The following is a 26,586-nucleotide window of genomic DNA, read 5'->3' as shown; positions in this document are numbered from 1 at the left end:
GTACAATATAAGGTCACATAGAGGCAAGGGCTATGAAAACGTAAAGCAGGATACAGGGATAGAATCCGAAGGGAGGTTGCTGTTTGGGGCAAGTGACCATGGAAGTCCTCTCTACATAAGTGGCATTTAAGCAAAGAGCAGAATGAAGTAAAGAAGTAAGTTCTGCAGCTGTCTCTGAAGGAAGAGCATTCCAAGGAGGAGCATTTTGGAGATCTGAAGGAACAGAAAGAAGGGAAAGGATTGGGAATTTAAAGTGTGTTACAACAAAAAGAAACAATTTGCTTTGTAATATGTTATTTCCAGTAATGTTTATAATCATGCAAGTACTGGATCATTCATGTAGCAAATATTACTTGTGAGTTTTAAAGTACCAGACTTAGGACTGCTGGGGATTGTAATGAACAAAATCATCATTGCTAATCACAAAATCAACAAGAAGTTCAATTGTGTGAAGGAAAAGTACATGGAGTGTGTAGATCAGAGGAAATACACCTTGTCTAAGGGGGTTCAGCTGAAGGCAGGTAAGAATTAACCAGATGACAAGTGGAAAAGAGTATTCCAGGCAAAGGGAGCTGCATGTGCAAAGGTCCTGTGGTCAGAGGGAGCCCAGATGAAACAGCTAGGAATTGTTAAAGTTTGGTTTGTGGTAAAGCTGAAGAACTTAGCAGAGGCCAGAGAATGCAAGGTTGTGTACTTGTGGCCATAGTGAGGGCTTGGTCTTTGCACGAGCAGCTGGAAGTCACTTAAGTGTTTTAAGTCACTTAAAATTCTCAAAATTTTGAGTGTATTATAGCTTTCTTAAGAATTCTATCAACTTTATATATCAAAAAATAAAAATATATATTTTTTAAATTTAAGAAGTGCAGTTAGTAGACATACTTCACTTTGTCTCTACTTAACCAGGTTTACCTACAGGTTTATTTTGATGCATCCAATTTAAACTTCATGAACTTCTCTACTAATTATCCAGTGTCATAATATGAATGAGATTATACTAAGCAATAGGGTAATAATTCCCATTCCAGGAATAGTTGAAGTTTCCATTTTTATTGGAAAACTTTTATTGTATTTTATACATCATATTAGCTTCATAAATCCCATATATGTTCTGTGAAGAACTAGCTGAAAATGCTTCCCAGAGCCCCAAACTCTATACTGTTCTCAGAAAATGAAGTTGAATATGGTGTGTAATTTTCTTTTCTGGAATTGGAGGAAGACATAGAGATAAAAAATGGAAACAAGTAGCATATTTGGAGATTTTTTTTCCCTTGAGAGGGATAACAAAGACCTGCCTAATAATGAATCATATCAGATCAATGAAAAGAACCTTTACTGACCTTCTGTTCCAGTACAATTGGTCCAGCAATGTGCCTACAAACCCTTTATCCACCAGCTGAATACAGAATAAAGAATGCTCTGAGGTACTTCCTACAAGAGTTGACAAAGAGACCTTTCTTCCTTTCAATAAGTTAATATCTGAGGAAGCAAAAGCAAATGGAAAGGGCAAAATGACATGGGGACATCAAACTCTGGGGACCCCGCAGGGAAGGGAAAGGGGTGCCTAGGCATCTCTATGGCATCCAAATGTCCACATCCCAGGTCCACATTTACAGGCTCAGACAAGCTCAGAAAACTTACATGAAAGTAAGAATTACAGAATTACAAAAAAATTCTAGAATGTCTGGACCCTAGCCAGACTCCCACTCACATTTCCAGTACAAGTCTATGGCATCATACCTCAAGCAATGCCCCTCCAGCTCTCTGCCTGGAGTGCCTCTAGCCCATGCCCTGGCATGCCATAAGCACCTGGGCACAAGCTTCCCAGAGCAGCCCTCAGTCAGATGCTGAGGGCTCCCCCTTGTGATTGGAAAAAAAATACTCCAACCTTTCATCTGGCATACAGGGCAACTCTAAAACACCCTGTACACCAAGTTAGTCCAACCCCCGGCCCACGGACTGCATGTGGCCCAACACAAACGCATAAATCTTTCTTAAAACACTTCAGTTTTTTTCCATTTTTAAAAGCTCATAAAAGCTATCTTTAGTGTCGGTGTATTTTGCATGTGGTCCAAGACAATTTTTCCTCTTCCAATGTGGCCCAGAGAAGCCAAAAGATTGGACACCCCTGCTCTATACTATATCCCAGATAATACTCTATGAACCTAATTATTAATGTTCACTGTACTGGCTGCTTTCCCTCCAAATCTCACTTCACCGCTCTCCTAATAGTGTTTCCTGGGACCTCCTCCCAAATAAACTATTTCACTCAAATTCTTGTCTCAGATTCTGCTTTTAGAGAATCCCAAACTAAGAAAGAAACACAATATGATGTAGGACTGAGTTCTTTTAACTCCATACTCAGCTAAGGACATCAAAAACTAGCAAGAAAGATGGTTTGTGAACCCAAATTCATAGTAAAACCCATCAGACAGGGTGCATTTCTAATAACTTGGAGAGATGAGAGAAGGTAGTAGAAAGAAATTTTTAAAGCAATTTAAAAGAATAGGAGGTTGACAGAAAGATAAATGGTGGTAAGATATACTGTACATGTTATTAAAACAATTATAGTACACATACATGAAATAATAGTTTATCTATATAAGTAGGTTCAGCTTACAAACTCTTCAGTTAATTTAAAAATTAAATGAAAATGTGAAGCCATGTTTGGGCTAATACGGCAAAAAAGTTGTCATGTTTTGGATTTCTTTCTACATATTCTATGGATTCTCTATCTTTCTCTTACACACACACACGCACACACAAACACACACACATACACACACACAGTTGATACTATCATATAAGCAATTCTAAACTTAATTCAAAGTCTCAGGAATAAAAATATGCTTTCACCAAGTATGACCAGCAGAAATTTAAGTTTGTGTGTTAATTGTTCTGCAATTTGACTGACAATCAAATCTGTTCAGAAATATATGATTACTTGACACTTCTATGATCAAATTTTTATTGTTTATTTTATAAAAACAGTACACAGTGAAACAAAAGAAAATTATTCTTCTGTCAGCAAGTAACGAGTAGGTCAGACTTACTGTTAAGAGGTTAAGTAGACATCATATAAGCTTACAGCTTACAAGGTACTTATTAGCTTGCCACAGTTTCTTTGCATCTTCTCATGAAACCAGTTTCAAGAATAAAGATGTAAAACATTTCCAGTAAGATAAAATGAAAAGTCACCCTCTTAAAACATTATTCTGAACACTTCTGCATGAAAGGACTTTGTAAAATTAGGCTGTGATTTTTAGACAATTTCTACTCTTCCTCAAGAAGAGTCGTGTTTAATTCCCCAGGACACAATTGTACAACTATAGGCTAGATTTTAAAAGAATGATTGTGTCTTGATTGCTTGACCTGTTGAATCAGATTCCAGAATATTTCCCTGAAATCTGCTTTTCTACACACTACCATAACTATTTGCTAATTTCAACAGATTCAGACAAATGACATGTGATCAGCAAAAGAAGATTCTTACTTCATAATAATTAGTGGCTTGCAAAGGAACCTCAAAGTACGTCAAAGAATTTAAAAGTGTCTCCATTTATCAAAAAATAAACACTCATTTATCCAAGAACCAACTTACTTTGTAAACATATGTCTAAGTATACATGTCATTATTTATTCATTCATGCAGTAAAGTTAATTGGTGCCTATTATTTGCCAGATACTAGGATAGGTATTAGGGTACAAAAATCCTTGCCCTGCACTTGAATGTTTATAGGTAGAAAAGAGAAAAAGAGTCATACATACAAGTGAGTACAATAAAATGTTCCAAATATGTTGGGTAGCATATCTATTACTTCATTCTCAGTTTCATTCAACAACTATTGCACACCTACTATATGCCAAGGATCATTTCAATTTACAATTTATAAAAGGAATCCCCATGAGGGGCAGTGATACCTTAGAAGAAAGATTATTTTTGTGGTGGTTGTTTTAAGCATACATAATGATCCACAATTCTAGTAATGTGTATTATCTAGATAATTGAAAAAAACTTATAAAATAAGCTTTCTTTCCTGAAATCCTCTTTCCTTTGCAAGTCAATAATAGAAATGAAAGCCCAAATCAGTTAAGTATGATGTTCGAGAGCCATAAAATAATTGTCCTTACCAAGAATACAGGATTGTTCCAACAACAGACGTGAGTTTACTGTTTTCTTGTTTTTGCTTTGCCAGGCCAAAGTCAGCTACAATTCACAAAACAATATAATATGTTATTATATTTTCCCAGAGTGAGCATTGTTCCTTAGCATTTGACAATCTACACAATAACTACTACACTTCATAACCAAAGGCTTTTCTTTTCTTACCCTCTGTCAAAATGCCCAGTGTGCCAATCTTCCATGTAATTCCCAGTCTTAATTAATGGCATACATACACTATGTCATTTTGCTATATATTTTGATATAATGAGGTTTATCATTTAAAAAACCATAAAATAAGTTTTGCTAACTGAAACATAGGACAAAGTACTTATTGAAACTGTGATTCCATTTTTTAGGTTATCCTTTATAATTTTTAAATAAACAGAATGAATCTAACATTTGGCATACAGCAGTCATGACCTCGTCAGGCTAAAAGAAAAGATACACCCGAATAAACACCATAAAGGCCTGAAAACCTAAAATTAACTGGCATCAATGTGTACCAATCACAGTACAAGTATGTTCAAAATAATCCCAAAATATTTATATATCAACAAAATATTCTGATTCTTATCACAGAACACCAAATATCTATATTTAATATTAGCACAACCTTGTACTTTTCATAGTACCTTCAGGTACTTGTCTTTTTTTTGTTGTTTTTCCTTTTTTTTTTTTGAGACAGAGTCTCGCTCTGTCGCCCAGGCTGAAATACAGTGGTATGATCTTGGCTCACTGCAACATCTGCCTCCCAGGTTCAAGCGATTCTCGTGCCTCAGCCTCCCAAGTAGCTGGGATTACAGGCACGTGCCACCATGCCCAGTTAATTTTTGTAGCTTTAGTAGAGATGGGGTTTCACCACATTGGCCAGGCTGGTCTTGAACTCTTGACCTTATAATCCACCTGCCTCGGCCTCCAAAGTTCTGGGATTACAGGCGTGAGCCACCGTGTCCAGCCTGTCTTTTATAAACCAGTCAACAACTTAGGTCAAAGTGATCAAAACAGATATTTTACCTATCCTTTTGCTACAGATTCACTAATATTACAAGAGACTTAATTACCAGGATTGCACCAAAAGACAATGCAGAACCAGGACAAGAATTCAAGTTGCTTTTCCTAATAAGCTTTGATATTCTCAATATCATGTTGTAAAGTGTGGCAAATGCTCATGGAATTTCACTGGAACAAACTTCAATGCAGTATTTGATTATATGTACTAAAATATCTTTCAGGTAGAAACTATTCCAAAGTAGTTTCATTTCAAAATAATAAAAATTCACATTATTAATAATAATACACGTTTACTAAACAACAAGTCTATACTAGCACAAATTCAGCCACTTTCATGAATTGCCTCGTTTAACACGCATAGCACTCTGAAAGATAAGTATTATCATTAGTATAGCTTAGTGCTTAAAAGCCAGGACTCAGGAACTGGACAGCCTCAATCTGAATACTGACTCTATTATGCATAACCTGAGTAACCCTGGGCAAGTTATTTAATCTTGCTTTCCAATAGCTTTCTTTTTTCTTTTTTTTTTTTGAGATGGAGTCTTGCTCTGTCGCCCAGGCTAGAGTGCAGTGGCGCAATCTTGGCTCACTGCAAGCTCCGCCTCCTGGGTTCACACCATTCTCCTGCCTCAGCCTCCGGAGTAGCTGGGACTACAGGTGCCTGCCACCATACCTGGCTAACAGTTTTTGTTTTTTGTTTTTGTTTTTGTTTTTTTTTTTGTATTTTTAGTAGAGACGGGGTTTCACGGTGTTAGCCAGGGTGGTCTCTTATCTCCCGACCTCATGTTCCACCCACCTCGGCCTCCCAAAGCGCTGGGATTACAGGCGTGAGCCACCATGCCTGGCCTCCAATAGCTTTCTTATCTGTAAAATAAGGATTATGATAATATAGTACTGATATATACTGTAAACAGAATAGTATGATAGTAAAATTTAAATAATTTAATATATGTAAATTTCATACATGTATTACATATAAATACATGTAGTAGAGTACTGAACAACTGATGTATATTATTATTCAATTATCACAATTACCCATTTTATAGATGAGGAAACAGGCTCAGAGAGAATGTGTGACTTGCCCAATGTCTCACAGGGAGAAATTAACAAAGTCAGATACTAATCTGGGGTTGCTTGATTCTAAAGCCCCAAATCTCACCAAGACACAATATTACCAATACAGAAAAAGAAGGACCAGATCAATTCAATGATAAACTCAACCAAACATTTAAGAAATATATACCAATTCTACACAGACTCTACCAGAAAATAGAAGACGGAATACTTCCCAAATCACTTCATAAAGCCAGCATTACATCATTCTAAAACCAGACAAAGACATGACAAGAAAAGAAAACTACAGAATAAGAGCCTCATGAACACAGACACAAAAATTATCAACAAAATATAAGTAAATCAAATCCAGTGACATATAAAAAGTATTATACATAATGACCAAGTGGGGTTTATGCCAGAAATACAAGGCTAAATTGAAATTTAAAAATCCATCAATGTGATTTCAATAGAAGCCCGAATGCCAGCAGTATGCAATATATCCATGTAACAAACATGCACATGTAGCCCCTGAATCTAAAATAATTTCCAAATAAAAATTCATCAACTGGGCGTGGTGGCTCACACCTGTAATCCCAGCACTTTGGGAGGCCAAGGTGGGTGGAGCAACTGAGGTCAGGAGTTTGAGACCAGCCTGGCCAACATGGTGAAACCCCATCTCTACTAAAAATACAAAAAAATTATCTGGATATGGTGGTGGGTGCCTGTAATCCCAGTTACTCAGGAGGCTGAGATAGGAGAATCATTTGAATCTGGGAGGCACAGCTTGCAGTGAGCTGACATCGCGCCATTGCACTCCAGCCTGAGCAACATGAGCAAAAATCAGTCTCAATAAATAAATAAATAAATAATAATTAAAAAAAAATCATCAATGTAGTTCACCAGATCAGTACATTAAAAAAGAAAAACCAGTCTGGGTTCCAAGATGGCCAAATAGGAACAGCTCCAGTCTACAGCTCCCAGTGTGAGCGATGCAGAAGACAGGTGATTTCTGCATTTCCAGTTGAGTTTTGAAGAGAGCAGTGGTTCTCCCAGCACGGAGTTTGAGATCTGAGAATGGACAGACTGCCTCCTCAAGTGGGTCCCTGACCCGTGAGTAGCCTCCCTACCAGGAGGCACCCCCCAGTAGGGGCAGACTGACACCTCACACAGCTGGGTATCCCTCTGAGATGAAGCTTCCAGAGGAATGATCAGGCAGCAACATTTGCTGTTCAGCAATATTCGCTGTTCTGCAGCCTCCACTGCTGATACCCAGGCAAACAGTGTCCGGAGTGGACCTCCAGCAAATTCCAACAGACCTGCAGCTGAGAGGTCCTGACTGTTAGAAGGAAAACTAACAAACAGAAAGGACCTCCACACCAAAACCCCATCTGTACATCACCATCATCTAAGACTAAAGGTAGATAAAACAACAAAGATGGGGAAAAACAGAGCAAAAAAGCTGAAAATTCTAAAAATCAGAGTGCCTCTCCCCCTCCAAAGGAATACAGCTCCTCACCAGCAATGGAACAAAGCTGGATGGAGAATGACTTTGACAAGTTGAGAGAAGGCTTCAGACGATCAAACTTCTCCGAGCTAAAGGAGGAAGTTCGAACCCATCGCAAAGAAGCTAAAAACCTTGAAAAAAGATTAGACGAATGGCTAACTAGAATAAGCAGTGTAGAGAAGTCCTTAAATGACCTGATGGAGCTGAAAACCATGGCACGAGAACTACATGATGAATGCACAAGCTTCAGTAACCAATTCGATCAACTGGAAGAAAGCATATCAGTGATTGAAGATCAAATGAATGAAATGAAGCAAGAACAGAAGTTTAGAGAAAAAAGACTAAGAAGAAATGAGCAAAGCCTCCAAGAAATATGGGACTATGTAAAAAGACCAAATCTATGTCTGACTGGTGTACCTGAAAGTGATGGGGAGAATGGAACCAAGTTGGAAAACACTCTGCAGGATATTATCCAGGAGAACTTCCCTAACCTAGCAAGGCAGGCCAACATTCAAATTCAGGAAATAAAGAGAACACCACAAAGATACTCCTCGAGAAGAGCAACTCCAAGACACATAATTGTCAGATTCACCAAAGTTAAAATGAAGGAAAAAATGTTAAGGGCAGCCAGAGAGAAAGGTCAGGTTACCCACAAAGGGAAGCCCATCAGACTAACAGCGGATCTCTCGGCAGAAACTCTACAAGCCAGAAGAGAATGGGGGCCAATATTCAACATTCTTAAAGAAAATAATTTTCAACACAGAATTTCATATTCAGCCAAACTAAGTTTCATAAGTGAAGGAGAAATAAAATCCTTTACAGACAAGCAAATGCTGAGAGATTTTTTTCACCACCAGGCCTGCCCTACAAGAGCTCCTGAAGGAAGCACTAAACATGGAAAAGAACAACCGGTACCAGCCACTGCAAAAACATGCCAAAATGTAAAGACCGTCAATGCTAAGAAGAAACTGGATTGACTAATGAGCAAAATAACCAGATAACATCATAATGACAGGATCAAATTCACACATAACAATATTAACCTTAAATGTAAATGAGGGTAAATGCTCCAATTAAAAGACACAGACTGGCAAAAAGAGTCAAGACCCATCAGTGTGCTGTATTCAGGAGACCCATTTCACATGCAGAGACACATATAGGCTCAAAATAAAGGGATGGAGGAAGATCTACCAAGCAAATGGAAAACAAAAAAAAGGCAGGAGCTGCAATCCTAGTCTCTGATAAAACAGACTTTAAACCAACAAAGATCAAAAGAGACAAAAAAGGCCATTACATAATGGTAAAGGGATCAATTCAACCAGAAGAGCTAACTATCCTAAATATATATACACCCAATACAGGATCACCCAGATTCATAAAGCAAGTCCTTAGAGACTTACAAAGAGACTTAGAATCCCACACAATAATAATGGAAGACTTTAACAACCCACTGTCAACATTAGACAGATCAACAAGACAGAAAGTTAACAAGGATATCCAGGAATTGAACTCAACTCTGCACCAAGCGGACCTAATAGACATCTACAGAACTCGAAATCAACTGAATATACATTCTTCTCAGCACCACATCGCACTTATTCCAAAATTGACCACATAGTTGGAAGTAAAGCATTCCTCAGCATTGTAAAAGAACAGAAATTATAACAAACTGTCTCTCAGACCACAGTGCAATCAAACTAGAACTAAGGAATAAGAAACTCACTCAAAACCACTCAACTACATGGAAACTGAACAACCTGCTCCTAAATGACTACTGGATACATAACGAAATAAAGGCAGAAATAAAGATATTCTTTGAAACCAATGAGAACAAAGACACAACATACCAGAATCTGGGACACATTTAAAGCAGTGTGTAGAGGGAAATTTATAGCACTAAATGCCCACCAGAGAAAGCAGGAAAGATCTAAAATTGACACCCTAACATCACAATTAAAAGAACCAGAGAAGCAAGAGCAAACACATTCAAAAGCTAGCAGAAGGCAAGAAATAACTAAGATCTAGAAGAAATTGATAAATTCCTGGACACATACACCTTCCCAAGACTAAACCAGGAAGAAGTTGAATCCCTGAATAGACCAATAAGACTCTGAAATTGAGGCAATAATTAATAGCCTACCAATCAAAAAAAGTCCAGGATCAGATGGATTCACAGCAGAATTCTACCAGAGGTAAAAGGAGGAGCTGATAGCATACCTTCTGAAACTATTCCAATCAACAGAAAAAGAGGGAATCCTCCCTAACTCATTTTATGAGGCCAACATCATCCTGACACCAAAGCCTGGCAGAGACACAACAAAAAAAGAGAATTTTAGACCAATATCCCTGATGAACATCGATGCAAAAATCCTCAATAAAATACTGGCAAACTGAATCCAGCAGCGCATCAAAAAGCTTATCCACCATGATCAAGTGGGCTTCATACCTGGGATGCAAGGCTGGTTGAACATACGCAAATCAATAAACGTAATCCAGCATATAAACAGAACCAAAGACAAAAACCACATGATTACCTCAATAGATGCAGAAAAGGCCTTTGACAAAATTCCACAGTCCTTCATGCTAAAAACTCTCAATAAATTCGGTATTGATGGAACGTATCTCAAAATAATAAGAGCTATTTATGACAAACCCACAGTCAATATTACACTGAATGAGCAAAAACTGGAAGCATACCCTTTGAAAACTGACACAAGACAGGGATGCCCTCTCTCACCACTCCTATTCAACATAGTGTTGGAAGTTCTAGCCAGGGCAATCAGGCAGGAGAAAGAAATAAAGGGTATTCAATTAAGAAAAGAAGAAATCAATTTGTCCCTGTTTGCAGATGACATGATTGTATATTTAGAAAACCCCATCATCTCAGCCCAAAATCTCCTTAAGCTGATAAGCAACTTCAGCAAAGTCTCAGGATACAAAATCAATATGCCAAAAACACAAGCATTCCTATACACCAAGAACAGACAAACAGAGAGTCAAATCATGAGTGAACTCCCATTCACAATTGCTGCAAAGAGAATAAAATACCTAGGAATCCAACTTAGAAGGGATGTGAAGGACTTCTTCGAGGAGAACTACAAACTACTGCTCAACGAAATAAAAGAGGACGCAAACAAATGGAAGAATATTCCATGCTCATGGATAGGAAGAATCAACATCGTGAAAAATGGCCATACTGCCCAAGGTAATTTATAGATTCAATGCCATCCCCATCAAGCTACCAATGACTTTCTTCACAGAATTGGAAAAAACTGCTTTAAAGTTCATATGAAACCAAAAAAGACCCCACATTGCCAAGACAATCCTAAGCAAAAAGAACAAAGCTGGAGGCATTACGCTACCTGACTTCAAACTATACTACAAGGCTACAGTAACCAAAGCAGCATGGTACTGGTACCAAAACAGAGATATAGACCAATGGAACAGAACAGAGCCCTCAGAAATAATACCACACATCTGCAGCCATCTGATCTTTGACAAATCTGACAAAAACAAGAATTGGGGAAAGGATTCCCTATTTAATAAATGGTGCTGGGAAAATTGGCTAGCCACATGTAGAGAGCGGAAACTGGATCCCTTCCTTACACCTTATACAAAAATTAATTCAAGATGGATTAAAGACTTAAATGTTAGACCTAAAACCATAAAAATCCTAGAAGAAAACCTAGGCAATACCATTCAGGACATAGGCATGGGCAAAGACTTCATATGTAAAACACCAAAAGCAATGGCAACAAAAGCCAAAATTGAAAAATGGGATCTAATTAAACTAAAGAGCTTCTGTACAGCAAAAGAAACTACCATCAGAGTAAACAGGCAACCTATAGAATGGGAGAAAATTTTTGCAATCTACTCATCTGACAAAGGGCTAATATCCAGAACCTACAAAGAACTCAAACAAACTTACAAGAAAAAACAAACAATCCCACCAAAAAGTGGGCAAAGGATATGAACAGACACTTCTCAAAAGAAGACATTTATGCAGCCAACAGGCACATGAAAAAATGCGCATCATCACTCGCCATCAGAGAAATGCAAATCAAAACCACAATGAGATACCATCTCACACCAGTTAGAATGGTGATCATTAAAAAGTCAGGAAACAACAGGTGCTGGAGAGGATATGGAGAAATAGGACACTTTTACACTGTCGGTGGGACTGTACACTAGTTCAACCATTGTGGAAGACGGTGTGGCGATTCCTCAAGGATCTAGAACTAGAAATACCATTTGACCCAGCCATCCCATTACTGGGTATATACCCAAAGGATTATAAATCATGCTGCTATAAAGAACACATGCACACGTATGTTTATTGTGGCACTATGCACAACAGCAAAGACCTGGAACCAACCCAAATGCCCACCAATGATAGACTGGGTTAAGAAAATGTGGCTTATATACACCATGGAATACTATGCAGCCTTAAAAAAGGATGAGTTCACGTCCTTTGTAGGGACATGGATGAAGCTGGAAACCATCATTCTCAGCAAACTATCACAAGGACAGAAAACCAAACACTGCATCTTCTCACTTATATGTGGGAATTGAACAATGAGAACACTTGGACACAGGAAGGGGAACATCACACACCGGGGCCTGTCTTGGTGTGAGGGGAAGGGGGAGGGATAGCATTAGGAGATATACCTAATGTAAATGACAAGTTAATGGGTGCAGCACACCAACAAGACACATGTTTACATATGTAACAAACCTGCACATTGTGTACATGTACCCTAGAACTTAAATTATAATTTTAAAAAAAGTAGAAAAACCATGTGATCATCTCAACAGATGTGCAAGAAGCATCAGCAAAATTCAACATCTATTCCTTTCAGCAAAATAAGAATAGATGGGTACTTGGGTACTTTCTCAACCTGATAAAGGGCATCTACCAAAAAAAAGCTGTAGCTAATAATCTACTTAATGCTAAAAAATTGAGTGTTTCCCCATTAAGTTCAAAAACAAAACATGTCCACCATTCTCAGCATTCCTAGTCAACATTCTACTGAAGATTCAGGTAAGTACAATATGTGCCTATGAATTTTTGTGGGAACATAATTTTACATTTCCCTTTGATAAATGCCTTGGAGTGGGATTATTGCATCATATTATAAGCATATGTTTAATTTGATTTTATAAAAACTGCCAAGTAAAAATGTTTTCCAGTTTTTTCTCTTACCAGAAATATGAGCATTCCAGTTGCTTCTGCATCCCCATTAGCATTTAATGTTGTCAGTTTTTGTTTAATCAGCCATTCTAAAAGGTATGTAGTGATATCTCAGTATAGTTTTCACTTGCATTTCCCTAGAGCTTATTGGTGTTGAACACTTTTCATGTACTTATTTGCCATCTGGGCATCTTCATTTAAAGACATGAACCACTTGATGTGTTCACGTGTCATCCTTGTGCAGGGGCCATGCTAATCTCTGTATCATTCCAATTTTAGTATATGTGCTGCCACAGTGAGCACCTGGGTATCTTCCTTAGTGAAGTGGCTGCTCAAATTTTTACATTTTTCATTAGGTTGTTTATTTTCTTATTTTTGAGTTTTGGATATGAATTATTTGTCAGATATACAATTTGCAAATATTTTTTCTTTTCTTTTCTTTTCTTTCTTTTTTTTTTTTTTTTGTGACAGAGTCTTGCCCTGTCACCCAGGCTGCAGTGCAGTGGCACAATCTCGGCTCACTGCAAGCTCCACCCTCGGGTTCACACCATGCCCCTGCCTCAGCCTCCCGAGTAGCTGGGACTACAGGCGCCTGCCAACACACCTGGCTAATTTTTTTGTATTTTTAGTAGAGATGGGGTTTCGCTGTGTTAGCCAGGATGGTCTTGATCTCCTGACCTCATGATCCACCTGCCTTGATCTCCCAAAGTGCTGGTATTACAGGCATGAGCCACTGTGCCCAGCCTACAATTTGCAAATATTTTCTCCTAGTCTGCAGCTTATCTTTTCATTCTCTTAATGTTTTTCAAAGAACAGAAGTTTTAAACTTTGATGAAGTCAAATTTATTAGTTTATTTTACATGTTATGGCTTTGATGTTATGTCTAAGAAATATTTGCCTAGCCCAATACTGCACACACCATATCCATTTTTTCTTCCAGAAGTTTCACAATTTAAGTTTCATATAGTGCTATGATCTGATCCAAGCTTAGCTAATTTTTATATAAGATACAATATGTAGGTTGAGGTTCTGATTTTTTATGGGGATTTGCAACTGTTCCTGCACCATTTGTTGGAAATAGCCCCTTCCTCTCTCTCTGAGCACCAGCTTTACATATTTATCTGGATAATCAAAACTTTCACTTAAGAGTCTCCTAGGCATCTCAAAATTAACACACTCAAAGCGAATTCTCAATCTTAACCCAAACAACTCCTCCTTGGTTCCCCATCTCAGTAAGTGGTACCATCATTGACCTAGGTACTTTCCTTAGTTCTTGTGCTAGCTGTCAACTTATTCCCTTTCAGCATCAAATCCACCCTTCATCATTGCCCTGCTTTGTTAATGGAGCTGGACCTTGGTAATGTCTCTCCTTTACCAGCTGGCTTGATGTAAAGCTTTGTCAGTAGAAGGTGCTGAAGAGAAACTGCAGGAGAGACTTCTCTTCTTTTCCAGGTTCTGACATGCTTCCTCTCTTTCCTTGTTCCTGTAGCACTTGTGCAGTGTGCAGGATGCTTAGTGGTGCTCATTTCCCCTGGAGGCAGCTTCGTATACAGTTCCACTGGCACTATATCCAGCTTACTGGCAAATTTTGCAAGCACCCCAGCAGACAACATACCATGAAATTCTGCTGGCATCTCAGCTGTTTTCACAACACCTCCACAGGTAGATTCCCAGTAAGTTCTACCAGCATTCTGGCCAGGCTCAGTCTAGCTAGCCTCATGAGCACCCAAGCCAATAGCTTCCCACTGAGTTCTACTCATCCCCCAGAAAATGGCTTCCCGAAAAGCATGGTCATCATTCCAGGGGCAGTTTTCTGTTTGACAGCTTTGTCCTGCAGCATTTCAATGCAATTTCTGCCATCAGTGGGCTATAGTCATACCCTCTCCAACAAAGTCTGGATCTCAGCTCTTGAGGAGAGGGGCTCTCTTAAAATTTGCTCCTTCTTTGTATAGTTTGCCTCAGCCCTAGAGGTAGTAGCTGCTTCTTATATATGTATACCTCATTTTATTGCGCTTCACTTTATTGCACTTTGCAAATGTTGCATTCTTTTTTACCAATTGAAGATTTGTGGCAACCCTGTATCCAGCAAGCCTATCAGTGTCATTTTTCAACAGCATCTGCTCACTTTATATCTCTCTCACATTTTGGTAATTCTCATATTTCACACTTTATTATTATTATATCTGTTATGGTTATCTGTGATGAGTGATCTTTGATGTTACCATTGTCATTGTTTTGGGACACTACAAACCATGCTCATATAAGATGGAAAACTTAATTGCTAAATGTGTGTGTTCTGACGGCTCCATTGACTGGCTGTTCCCCCAACTCTCACTCTCTATGAACCTCATGATTCCCCTAGACAAAACAATATTGAAATTAGGCCAGTTAATAACCCTACATTGACCTCCAATCATTCAAGTGAAAGGAGTCATATATCTCTGACTTTTGATCAAAAGATAGAAATGATGAAGCTTAGTGAGAAAGGTACATCAAAAGCTGAGACTGGCTGAAAGTTAGGCCTCTGGCACCAAACAGCTAAGTTGTAATGGAAAAATTCTGGAAGAAAATCAAAAGTGCTACTCAGCGGAGTGGCACTTCTGAACACACAAATGATAAGAAAATAAAACAGCCTTATTGCTGATAAGGAGAAAGTTTAAGTTATCTCGACAGATCAAACCAACACATTCCCGTAAGACAAAGCCTAATCTGGAGCAAGGCCATAACTCTCTTCAATTCTGTGAAGACTGAGAGAGGTGAGAAAGCTGCAGAAGAAAGTCTGGAAGCTAGCAGAGGTTGGTTCATGAGGTTTAAGGAAAGAAGACATCTTCATAACATAAAAGTGCAAGGTGAAGTAGCAAGGGCTGATACAGAAGCTATGGCAAGATATCCAGATCTGGCTAAGACAGTTGATGAAGGTGGCTACACTAAGGAATAGATATTCAATGTAGACAAAATAGCCTTCTACTGAAAGAAGATGCCATCTAGGACTTTCACAGTTAGGGAGAAGTCAATGCCTGGCTTCAGAGCTTCAAAGAACAGGCTGGCTCTCTTATTAAGGACTAATGCAGCTGGTAATAAAGTTGAAGCCAATGCTTATTGACCATTCTGAAAATCCTAGAGCCCTTAAGAATTATGCTACATATACTCTGCTTGTCGTCTATAAGTGGAACAACAAAGCCTGAACGACAGTACTTCTATTTGCAGCATGGTTTACTGAATATTTTAAGCCCATTGTTGAGAACTACTGCTTAGAAAAAAAAAGTCATTTCAAAATATTAGTGTTTGTTGACATTATACCTCATCACTCAAGAGCTCTAGTGGATATGTAAAAAAAGATTAATGTTATTTTCACATCTGCTAACACAACATCCATTCTGTAGTGCATAGATCAAGAGTCATCTGTAGTTTTACTAATTCAGAGATACATTTAAAGGCTATAGCTGCCATAGATAGTGACTCCTCTAATGGATCTGGGCAATGTTCACTTCCTGGAAAAGATTCACCATTCCAGATACCATTAAGTACATTCATGATTCATGGGAAGAGGTCAAAATATCAACATTAACAGGAGTTTGGAAGAAGTTGATTATAACCCTCATGGATGACTTTGAAGGGTTCAAGATTTCAGTGAAGAAACTCACTGCAGATGTAGTGGAAATAACAAGAGAATTAGAATTGGAGCCTGAAGATGTGACTGAATCATTGTAATCTCACAATAAAACTTGAATGGATGAGGAGTGGCTTCTTCTGGATAAGCAAAGAAACAGGTTTCTTGAAATGGAATCTACTCCTGGGAAAGATGCTGTGAACATTGTTAAAATGACAAGAAAAGATTTGGAATATTCCATAAATTTAATTGACACAGAGGCAGCAGGGTTTGAGAGGATTGACTCCGATTTTGAAAGAAGTTTTACTGTGGGTAAAAGGCTATGAAACAGCACTTCATGCTACAGAGATATATTTTGTGAAAAGAACAGACAATCTCTGCAGCACTGTTGTCTTATTTTATTAAATTGCCACAGCCACGCCAAACGTAAGCAACCACCACTCTGATCAGTCAGCAGCATCAAGTCATGAACCTCCACCAGCAAAAAAATCATGACTTGCTGAAGTCTCAGATGATTGTTAGCATTTTTTTACCAATGAATTATGTTTTAATTGAAGTATGTGCCTTAATTGCCTTTTAGTCATAATGCTATTATTGCACACAAAACACATTATAGCATAATGTGAACACAGCATGTGTACAAACTGGTAAACCAAAAAGTTTATGTGGCTTGCTTTATTGCAATATTTGCTTTATTGTGGTGTTCTGGAACAAAGTCCACAGTATCTCCAAGGTATACCTGTATATGCTCTTCCTGTATTCTTTATTGGGTTGTCTTCAACACTTTGTAGTTAATCTTAATACTAGTTAGAAATCATTTTAATACATGAAACTTGTGCTGTTAAAATTTCTCAGTGGTTTCTGTCTCATGAATGAATCCTGACTGATATAGTTCCTCACTTTCCTTTACCACAGCAAAATCCTACTGTTTCTGCAAAAAAAGGTTTTATATATATATATATAAAATATATATATGTATGACTGAATCATTGCAATCTCACAATAAAACTTGAATAGATGAGGAGTTGCTTCTTCTGGATGAGCAAAGAAATAGGTATATATATATATATATATATATAGTATTTATATATAGTGAATTAGGCCACCTCTCATCACCTCCACTGAAGTTATAGTTTTGAAAAATGTTTACCAGTTCTTTAACATTCCTCCCTTCAGGAAGTGAATCTTAATTATCCTTCTCTTATGTGTGGATGAGACTTGGCAACTCATGGCTAATGAACTGAATTATAGCGGAACTGATGAGTTGTTACTTCCAAGGTTAGGTTATAAAGAGACTGCGCCTTCCAATTGTTTTGCTCTCTCTTGCTCACTGACTCTCTCTCAGAACCCAGCCACCATGTAGAATAGTAAAGGTTATTCTGCTGAAGAGGTTACATAGAGAAGAGCAGCCCTCAAGTATAAAAGGCCAAATGTAAGAGAAATGAGGTGCTCACTCCAGCCAAAAGCCAAAACTCACTGCCAGCTATGGTAGTGAGCCTTCTTGGAAGCTGACCCTCCAGCCCCAGTTCAGGCTTCAGATGATGCATCCCTGGCTGACAGTTTGACTACAGCCTCATGAGAAACCCTGAGTCAGAATCACCCAGATAAACTTTTCCTGGACTCCTGACCCTTAAAAACTATAAGAAAATAAATGTTTGTTATTTCAACCCTCCAGATTTCTGGGGAATTTTTACCCAGCAATGGATAATGAATACAACTGCTATCATCCTAGTCCATGCTGTTGTGACCTTTCACTGAGGCTACTGAGCTATTCCTCCTGAACAGACTCCCTCCTTCCATCTCTCCTCATGAAATATAATTCCCCACTTCAGATCCCAAATGATCTTTTAAATATCTAAAGTGGCCTTCACGATTGTCCATTTACTCATTTGTCACAACTTACAAGGTTAAAGTTCTACAAAGACTTTTGATAAATACTAAGAATAAAAGCCAAACTACTACCAGGTCTATTTGACCGTACATGATCTGGGCATTCAGAATGACTTTTCTAGTACATACTATTTTAAAAAATGCCCTCTCCTTCAATATTCTTCTATTACATTTATTTAATTCTTAACATATTATCTGAAATTACTTTATATATTATTTAGTATTTTTTCAATCATTTAGGGTCTGTCATTTCTAACTAGTATGAAAGATCCATGAGAGGACTTTGTATTGCTTATCCCTGTAGACTGTTGGATACATATCTTTTAATACATGTATATGTACATATATATGCATAACTATATGTATATCCATCCACCTCTCTATCTATCTATCCATCCATCCATGTATCTATCTGTCTATCTATCTGTCTGTCTAACCTCTCCAACTAGTAGTACTACTCACATATAGGACATATTAGAAGACTAAATCATATAAGGTGGTGTTAACAACTATTCACAAACTAGATGACTTGCTATCTTTCCTTTCCCCTTTTACGTACCGGAGAAAATTAGTTAAAATTAAGCAATCACTATACAGAAAAAAAAATAGTATTCAATATTTAAAACCTCAATATTTTTAGGAAGCCCACTATAATTTTAGCACACAATTCTCGACCAACTTATAACCAAAACGAATGCTTTGACTTTTCATTCTAATGCTACGTAAGAGTCATCTTATTCTTATTAAACTGTCATTTATTTTGAAAGGCAAAAACTGAGAAGCATTACAATGATTTTATTCACTCCAGTTAATTTAGATAATAGCAGACACTTGGACAGATATCCCTAAAAACAGATAGTTGAGAAGTATTCTTAAAATGAGCAAAAACTAATATTGTTTGGACATTTGGGAGACTTTGGTGGTAACAATGTTTGGTGGTAACAAATGTTTCTATTACTCTTTCCTCATTTGTGATCATATTTGGAGAAGAAGAAAATGTTTTATTTCAGAAACTTTACTCATAAAAGCATTCATGTGCCATTATAGGTATTCAAAATGATAACAGAAAACATTTTGCGTACAGCACAGTATGAAAAAAATATAGGATCCAAAGAAATTATCCCCTCTGACAGAACAAATGATACAGAAAATGTTAAATTCTATAGCACATTTACACTACAGCCTACAATTACCAGCCTTCAGATGGAAAACTTGTGTGGGCTTTCACTGAATACCTAGATTCCTGCTCTCTGGTTTTCAAAAATGGCCTATAAAACTTACCTTACAGTTTGCAAAGGGTTACTTCAACAACAGCATGACAATAGGTGAAAAGCAGTTTAAAATACTGTACAGATGCAAGGTATTCCTGTAGCTTTCCACAGGGAACAACCCAGCTGTTCACAACCTTTCACCCATCACATACGTGTCAGTGACTTCCAAATTCAACCATAAAGTCCCAGCCTTTGTCTGGGATTTCACCTCCAGCCCTATAAAGCACCTGCCACTTCCCACCTAAGACTGGGCTCATCATTCAGTCATCAGAGATATCCCAGTAAACCAGATGGCATCTCATCTTCCCCATTTCCTGGACTTGAAATCTGCCTTTTCTCACTTGCTGCTATATTCAACCCCTCACAAAAGATGCTCTTGTATCTGCATCTTTCTTTTGATTTGTCTGAGTATAGTTTAAATGTGCCAGGAGCTTAGGTTGTCACTCCTCCTGCAAAAAAGGGGATGCACTTCTTTAGAAAGCTTTTCCTTTTAATCCATCCTACGGGGTATTTGGCAATGAAACAATCCACCAACACCTGCCTTCATCACATCAGGCTCCTACTGATATACCAGAAGGTCTTCCGATTGCTATTTTTTACAAAGTTTCCAGCTGCCTTATCTGGACCTCACGATTGTCCATTTACTCATTTGTCCAACACTAAAAGCATATGTTCTAGGTACTGAACCAGGTCTCAAGATAAGATGATAACCAGGTCAAAAACCATCCATGATGACACAGACTTTAGGGACCAGTGGTATAGATACACATTAAATAAAGAATCATACATATAAATGTAAACTTACAGTTGTGGTAAGATCATTAAAGAAGAGTGACCTTCAACAAACCCCTGTCCCATTGACACTTCCTTCTCTGAAGGTCACTTAGATTCTAATCTCTGCCCCCCAACTGCTTCCTGACCATCAGTAACATCCTCTCAGTGCAGGAGTCAGTGAGGGACAGGAAGGAGTTTCCCAGGATAATCCAAAGAGCTTTCCCTCAATGAACCCGTATCATTGGCACTTCTTCCTCTGAAGGTCATTCGGATTCTAATCTCTGCCCCCCAAACTGCTTCGCAACCTTCCACTAAATGAAGTCCAACTACTATTAATACTAAAATTACTTCTAATTCAACAAATGGCATGCTATTTAAGTCTAAAGTGGATATCCCTAAACAAAGAGTAGGGGGCAGGTGTTTGGTGTTGGTGTGCCAGGGACCCCTGTACCCTGCCACTTTCCACTTCTCCAAAGCTTTCTTCTCCAGTGTGGACTCCCTCAGGGATGAGAGAGAGGGAAGGAACTTCTCTTTCTCAACAGCATCATTATTTGCTTGATTTGATTGATGGAGTTACGATGACACAGAGCTTCATGATGAAAAATTCAACACCTGATAAAAGAATTCTGAATTCTTTCTGAATTCTAGGTAACTCCATATCTGTGGTACATAAACATCACCTAGTTCTAAGATGTCTATCAACAGACTGGATTTTTGGAAAAACTAATGTCCTTAGCTCAGACTCAAATAGACATTATATCTGGGGTTAATGGGAAGTAAACCACAGGGGGATCTTCTAAAATCATTCTTCAGAATGGGGTTTGTTTCTGGTTACTATCAGTTGGAATAATGGAGCTCTGTACATATAGCTCTAATATTACATAAAAGTGCCAAGGGCCAGACTCCTGTGAGGATGAGAAGTCAGGGGTGCACTCTGTTTTTCTCACATGTGTGCACACATGCAGTTATACACACACACGTGCACACACACACATACACACTGTGTGTGGCATGATACTGGTTCTTAAAAGGCCTAGGATGGACATCAGGGCAGTATCTCTGAAGCTCCAATGGCTTTAGTAGACTTAGCTGGCTGGAAATGCTGATGACATAATCAGAAGCATAGTACTCTGTACCACTGAATTAGTCTCTATAAAAATAGCTACTACCACCTACTCACTATGTTGCTTCAGAAAACACACTTTAGGAAAATTTACAGAGTGAAAACAACTCATCCAGAACACATCACACATCAGATTCTACCCTCTTCATGTAAAAGCTCCCAGAGAACCAAATCATATCCCAAATACACACTAAAATGAACTCTATTTTATTAACCTTAGTCTTTGGTGTTTTTATTTGGCCTTATAAACCTCAATTGTGAGGTTACTATTTGCAACTTTCATCTAAGGTCATAAAAATTTGGTGTCTCCTTCTGTGCTCACCCAGTTCGCTGTCTCATCAGAGGAGCGTAACAATTGTCAGGGTTAGGAACTAACCCCACCTGGCTCTAACTCTGTCAAATTGCCATTGTTATCTTTTTCTTGTAGCCAACTCAAAATTACAGAATCTGAGAAATGCAGAATGACCCACCAAAGGTGCAAGAATCTTTAAAGTACTTCAGAAATTGGAATTGACTGAATTTCTTTTGACATTTCCTTTTTATGTTATGAGACCCAATGGCAATACAAGGCAACTGTGATAACTTGACAAAAATATTCTTACTTTCTTACTAACATGAGGCCAATACGTTGACTAAGAAAAATTTCATGGTGATCCTTCTCACAACAGTTGCTATGAGGGTATTTAACACAAGTGGCTCAATATTCTGCAGTCTTTTAAGAGTACTCAAGTTGTGTCAGCTCAAACTCAAATAGACACTACATCCTGTTAACAGGAAGTAAACCACAGAACAAGTTCAAAGCAAGGCATGTTGACAGACCTACAAAAACCATGATAGAGTCCATCATATATGTATTTGACCAGGTTTTGTAAGTATATGAGTAACGTGCATATAAGGACTTTGAGTTCCCTATCAGAATTGCAATACTAATTCTTTTTTTATATATAATGACACAGATTTCTCAGCAGCAGTTTAGCCAACCAATAACAATTAAAAATCCTCTAATCCTCTAAAAAATTTAAAATATCGAAGATTCTGGCAATACAGGGTAGGTCCAATTCAATGTCTTAAACTTTGGTGGCATTCAAGAAAGTAAATTTTTTTCTTTGGGTTACTGTTTGCTCAGATGACAGTGGGAACTGCTTGGACCTTTGCCCATGTGTGCATGCAATTTCTACATTAATATTCAACTCCTCTTGTTTTAAGCACTCTTTCTAGACAATCTTGCCTATCAGAGGAGATCTCAAACCCAGGTATTGCCTCAATCTCTGCTCCCTATTTGTAAATGGCTTCTGAATATTTCCACCTGGATGTGTTTTTGTTCATTTGCTCATTAATTCATTCATTTGTTCATTCATTCTTCTATTCGTTTAGTCAATAAAAATATTAAATGCTATCAGAGATATAAGGTCAAGAAAGTTCGTTTCTCTCACCTCAAGGAGAAGATGGCAATAAGCTAGTGTTTTCAATACTTTGTGCTATGTGCTGTAAGACAGGCAGACCAGTGTACTAAGGGATCCCAGAAACTGGACATATCAGATGTGGATGTCAAAGATGCGACCCGGAGGAAGGGCATTTGACTTGAGTGGCAGAAGGGAGGAAGAGCATTCCAGGCAGTGGGATGGCATGTTAGAAGTCCCAGAGGTATAGAGCCACATCCTGTTCAGGAAAGTGCAACCTATCCCAGGAGGTCAGAGCAAGGAGCAAGGAGGAGATTATGAAGAAAGGGCCTTGGGTGCCATAAGGAAACTAAACTTTATCTTAAATATCATAGGCAACTATTTGAAGGATTTTAACCAGGAGAAGAGCATTATGAGATTTTAACTAAGCATGTCCAAAACCTTACACCTAAATCTCTGCCAATGGGAGAGCAATCTTCGCAAACTTAGCCTCTTTCTCAACTGTTCTCATACCTCACATCTCATTAACTGGCCACCAAATCTTTTTAATTCTGGGTCCCAAATAACTGCTGAATCAAGCCCCTTTTTCACATCCTCTTCTCCTGCTGTCATTGGAAAAACCCACATCATGTCTTTCCTGAACAAAGGCAAGAACCTTCAGTGGCAAACATTGTGGGCTAGCTCTCCAAAAGCCATCAACCAAATCCTCTCCCTTTCTCATCTCCAACTATAGAGGCTGGAAGCTCACCTCAATACTCTCTCTTACAATGAGGAGTAGTCACATGACTTCGTGTCAGTCAACACAATATAAGGCTACCGGAGACCTTCTTTGAAAGATTTTCTTTAACAATAAAACCAGAGGAAACAGCATTCGAAGAAGACACTTTTTTTTCCTAGATTTTACCCATGCAGCCAGCTTGCCTCCTGTCTTTGAATTTGGTAATAATGTCTGGAGCTCTGGCAACCGTCTTGTGACTATGAGATGACAAATATGTGGAGAAGTCAAACTGCTGGGGATACTGGAAAGAAAGGACAGAAAGGCCTAGATCGTGGCTGATCTCCCTAAGCTGCTGAACCCACCCTGGAACGACTCACCCTCAGACCCCTTGCTGTGAGATAACTAAATATCCTCATGGTTTAAGCCATCGTTAGTTTGGCTTCTGGTACCTGAACATATTCTAACTGATACATGTCCTAAACTGAGTATCTGTGTCCAGTCTTTCCCCAGCAGGCTCCCTCACCTGCCATTTTAATAATCCTTCTACCTCCTAGATCTGATCAGATAATTTCCAGTCTGAAAAATCTGAGGATAAGTCTTTGACAAGCTCCCCACCCACCAAGTCTCCCTCATCTCTTGGCACATCAAACACCTTGATAGTCCCTAGACACACTATACTCCTTCATGTCCCTATCCTCAGCATGTGCTATGCCCCTGCATTAACTGCTCTTACCCTTCCTGCTTAACTCTGCACCAAAAGATCCCTAAGGCAGAGTTAGTCACATTTTCCCCAGTGCTTATATAGCTGTGATAGACTATATAGCTATTCACTCATATTCTCTCGGGGGAGGAATGCATCGCATCCTGTTAAACCTGACTTTCTTTGACCAGTGAAATCTGAGTAGAAGTAACATGTGTTACTTTGGGACAGAAGTTTTAAGAGACACGGCATGGTTTCCCATGTTCTGTCTTTCCTGCCTCTGGGATGTAAAAAAAGTACAGAAGAAACTCCCTTACTGACACATAATGGACACGTAGCATTAGCAGGAGACGAATCTTGTTAAGTCAGGGGCAGACAAACTTTTTCTGTAAAGGCCAGATAGTAAACATTTTAGGCTTTGCGGGACACATATGGTCTTTGTCATGTACTCTTCTTTTTTCAACAAGCATTTAAAAATACAAAAACCATTCTTAACTCACAGGACATATAATAATAGGCCACAGCTCCATTTGTCCCACAGGCTGTAGTTTGCCACTGTTTTAGGCTGTTGAGACTTTCAGGTTACTTGTTACTTGTTACAGTATTTTGCATATACATTCTAGCCTTCATCACTCTGTAATAGAATTACAAGCTTCATGAAGACATAGGTTATGTCCCTCATGCTTGCTGTGCTCACTTGTAGGATGTGTCAGCTGGGAAGGTAATTGCTGAGCGAATAACAGAAGTTTTCCCCCATAAGACTGGAGCTCAGGGAGAAGAAACCATGGCTTTCATCTTTTATCTATCCCGGCAATGCCTGACCTGTGATAACATTTGATGAGCCTTGGAGCCTTTGATAAACTTTACACTGAATCAGGTTTGTCCTTGTTGTTACCATCAGAGCAGTTGCCATATATCACTTGAGAAACACGAATTCACACAGTCTGTTTGTTTGCAAGATGAACATGTGACCTTCTGCGTCATGTACTAAAGCCCATGTCTGAAATCTGTTAACTATAATTAAATGAGTTTTGTTTTTTCTTTTTTATTTGAAAGCAGAGGAGGCAAGGGGACATGGAAATCTTACATTAAAATGTGGGTATTTGAAAAGGTCAAGAAATATGGAACGGTGGGTTCAAGGGTAAGTTCATTTTTACAAATTCCCTTAAGAGTCGTTTTGTAATGTGATGGCACAATATGGACCTTACTTGGCAGATGACAGTATTTAGGGCAAATGTTGACTGTGTTTCACCCCATGTACCACTGAGTTGGGGTCTGTTCCCTTGTATGGTTTCAAAGGCTGCAAATAAATGGAGGAGCAAGACCTGAACATGTGTCATGGCACATGTCATCAAAAGATAGTTTTTCAAATGGAAATATATTTAGACTTAAAAATACATAGCATTTGTAAAACTAAGCATAACAGAATGTGAGTACTTTCTACTCTGCTTCCTCAGCAAAGCAAACTCCTGTCAGCATGCTTACTATAAATAATTGCAAACCAACCTCAATCTTAAAACATTTAATTCACCTATATTGAGAAAAATGAGAAGATGAAAATTTTAGTTTCCTGAAAGCTTTTTTTTTTCTGATCACATTTTCAGTACACTTTGTCTCATGCATCTTAAACATCATTTGGCAATTCTGTGTTTCTTTTCTGGAAGTAAATAGATCTTCCAGTGCAAGCAAAGAGAAAAATAAAACATAACAAGGCTGCCCCTCTGAGGTGACATGCTTTAACACCCACAGCAGCCAGCTCACTCTCACAGGCTCTACTAATCGCAGCTGCATTCCACTTCCCAAAATATGGAAATTTTATACACTTAGTTTTAAATTAATACTGCAGGGTTTTAATTTAACCATAATCCCTCTTAAAGATAAGAGACTAATGGACATTTTTACATTATATCAATAGAGATAGACACTGAAAAATATTTTGGCACTATTATATTTAAAATATTTTTTAAAGAATGACATCAAATCTCTATGGATTATCTTTTCAGTCATAAAATCATTTTATATTCACTGAAAATAATGGGAGTACATCAATGCCCTAACCACACAATTGCTTTAGTGAAGAGAAACTAGAGTAGGCTAGGATCCCATTCTGAGCTCACTGCTTCTTCATCTGAAGGCTGCTAGCCTCACCAGTATGCCACCAACCTGTGCTGCT

The 26,586-nt window shown here is 38.3% G+C and overlaps 1 protein-coding gene and 1 non-coding gene across 8 annotated transcripts in view; both read right to left on the bottom strand.

Moving 5' to 3' along the window:
* Window positions 1-26,586, bottom strand: part of NEK10 (NIMA related kinase 10) — a 422,123-nt gene that overhangs the window by 303,065 nt on the left and 92,472 nt on the right. For all 7 annotated transcript variants that reach the window (XM_077994143.1, XM_077994145.1, XM_077994146.1 and 4 more), the window contains one exon: window positions 4,129-4,204. In XM_077994143.1, coding sequence (XP_077850269.1) covers window positions 4,129-4,204 — 76 coding nt within the window. The remainder of the gene's footprint in view (window positions 1-4,128; window positions 4,205-26,586) is intronic.
* On the bottom strand, window positions 13,127-13,230 carry LOC114676491 (U6 spliceosomal RNA). The gene has a single exon (XR_003727563.1). It is a non-coding gene; the product is annotated as a U6 spliceosomal RNA (small nuclear RNA).

Source organism: Macaca mulatta, chromosome 2, assembly GCF_049350105.2.
Source record: "Macaca mulatta isolate MMU2019108-1 chromosome 2, T2T-MMU8v2.0, whole genome shotgun sequence".
Lineage (NCBI taxonomy): Eukaryota > Metazoa > Chordata > Mammalia > Primates > Cercopithecidae > Macaca > Macaca mulatta.
Note: the sequence above shows the minus strand (reverse complement) of the source record. Positions and strands in the feature narration are given on the sequence as shown.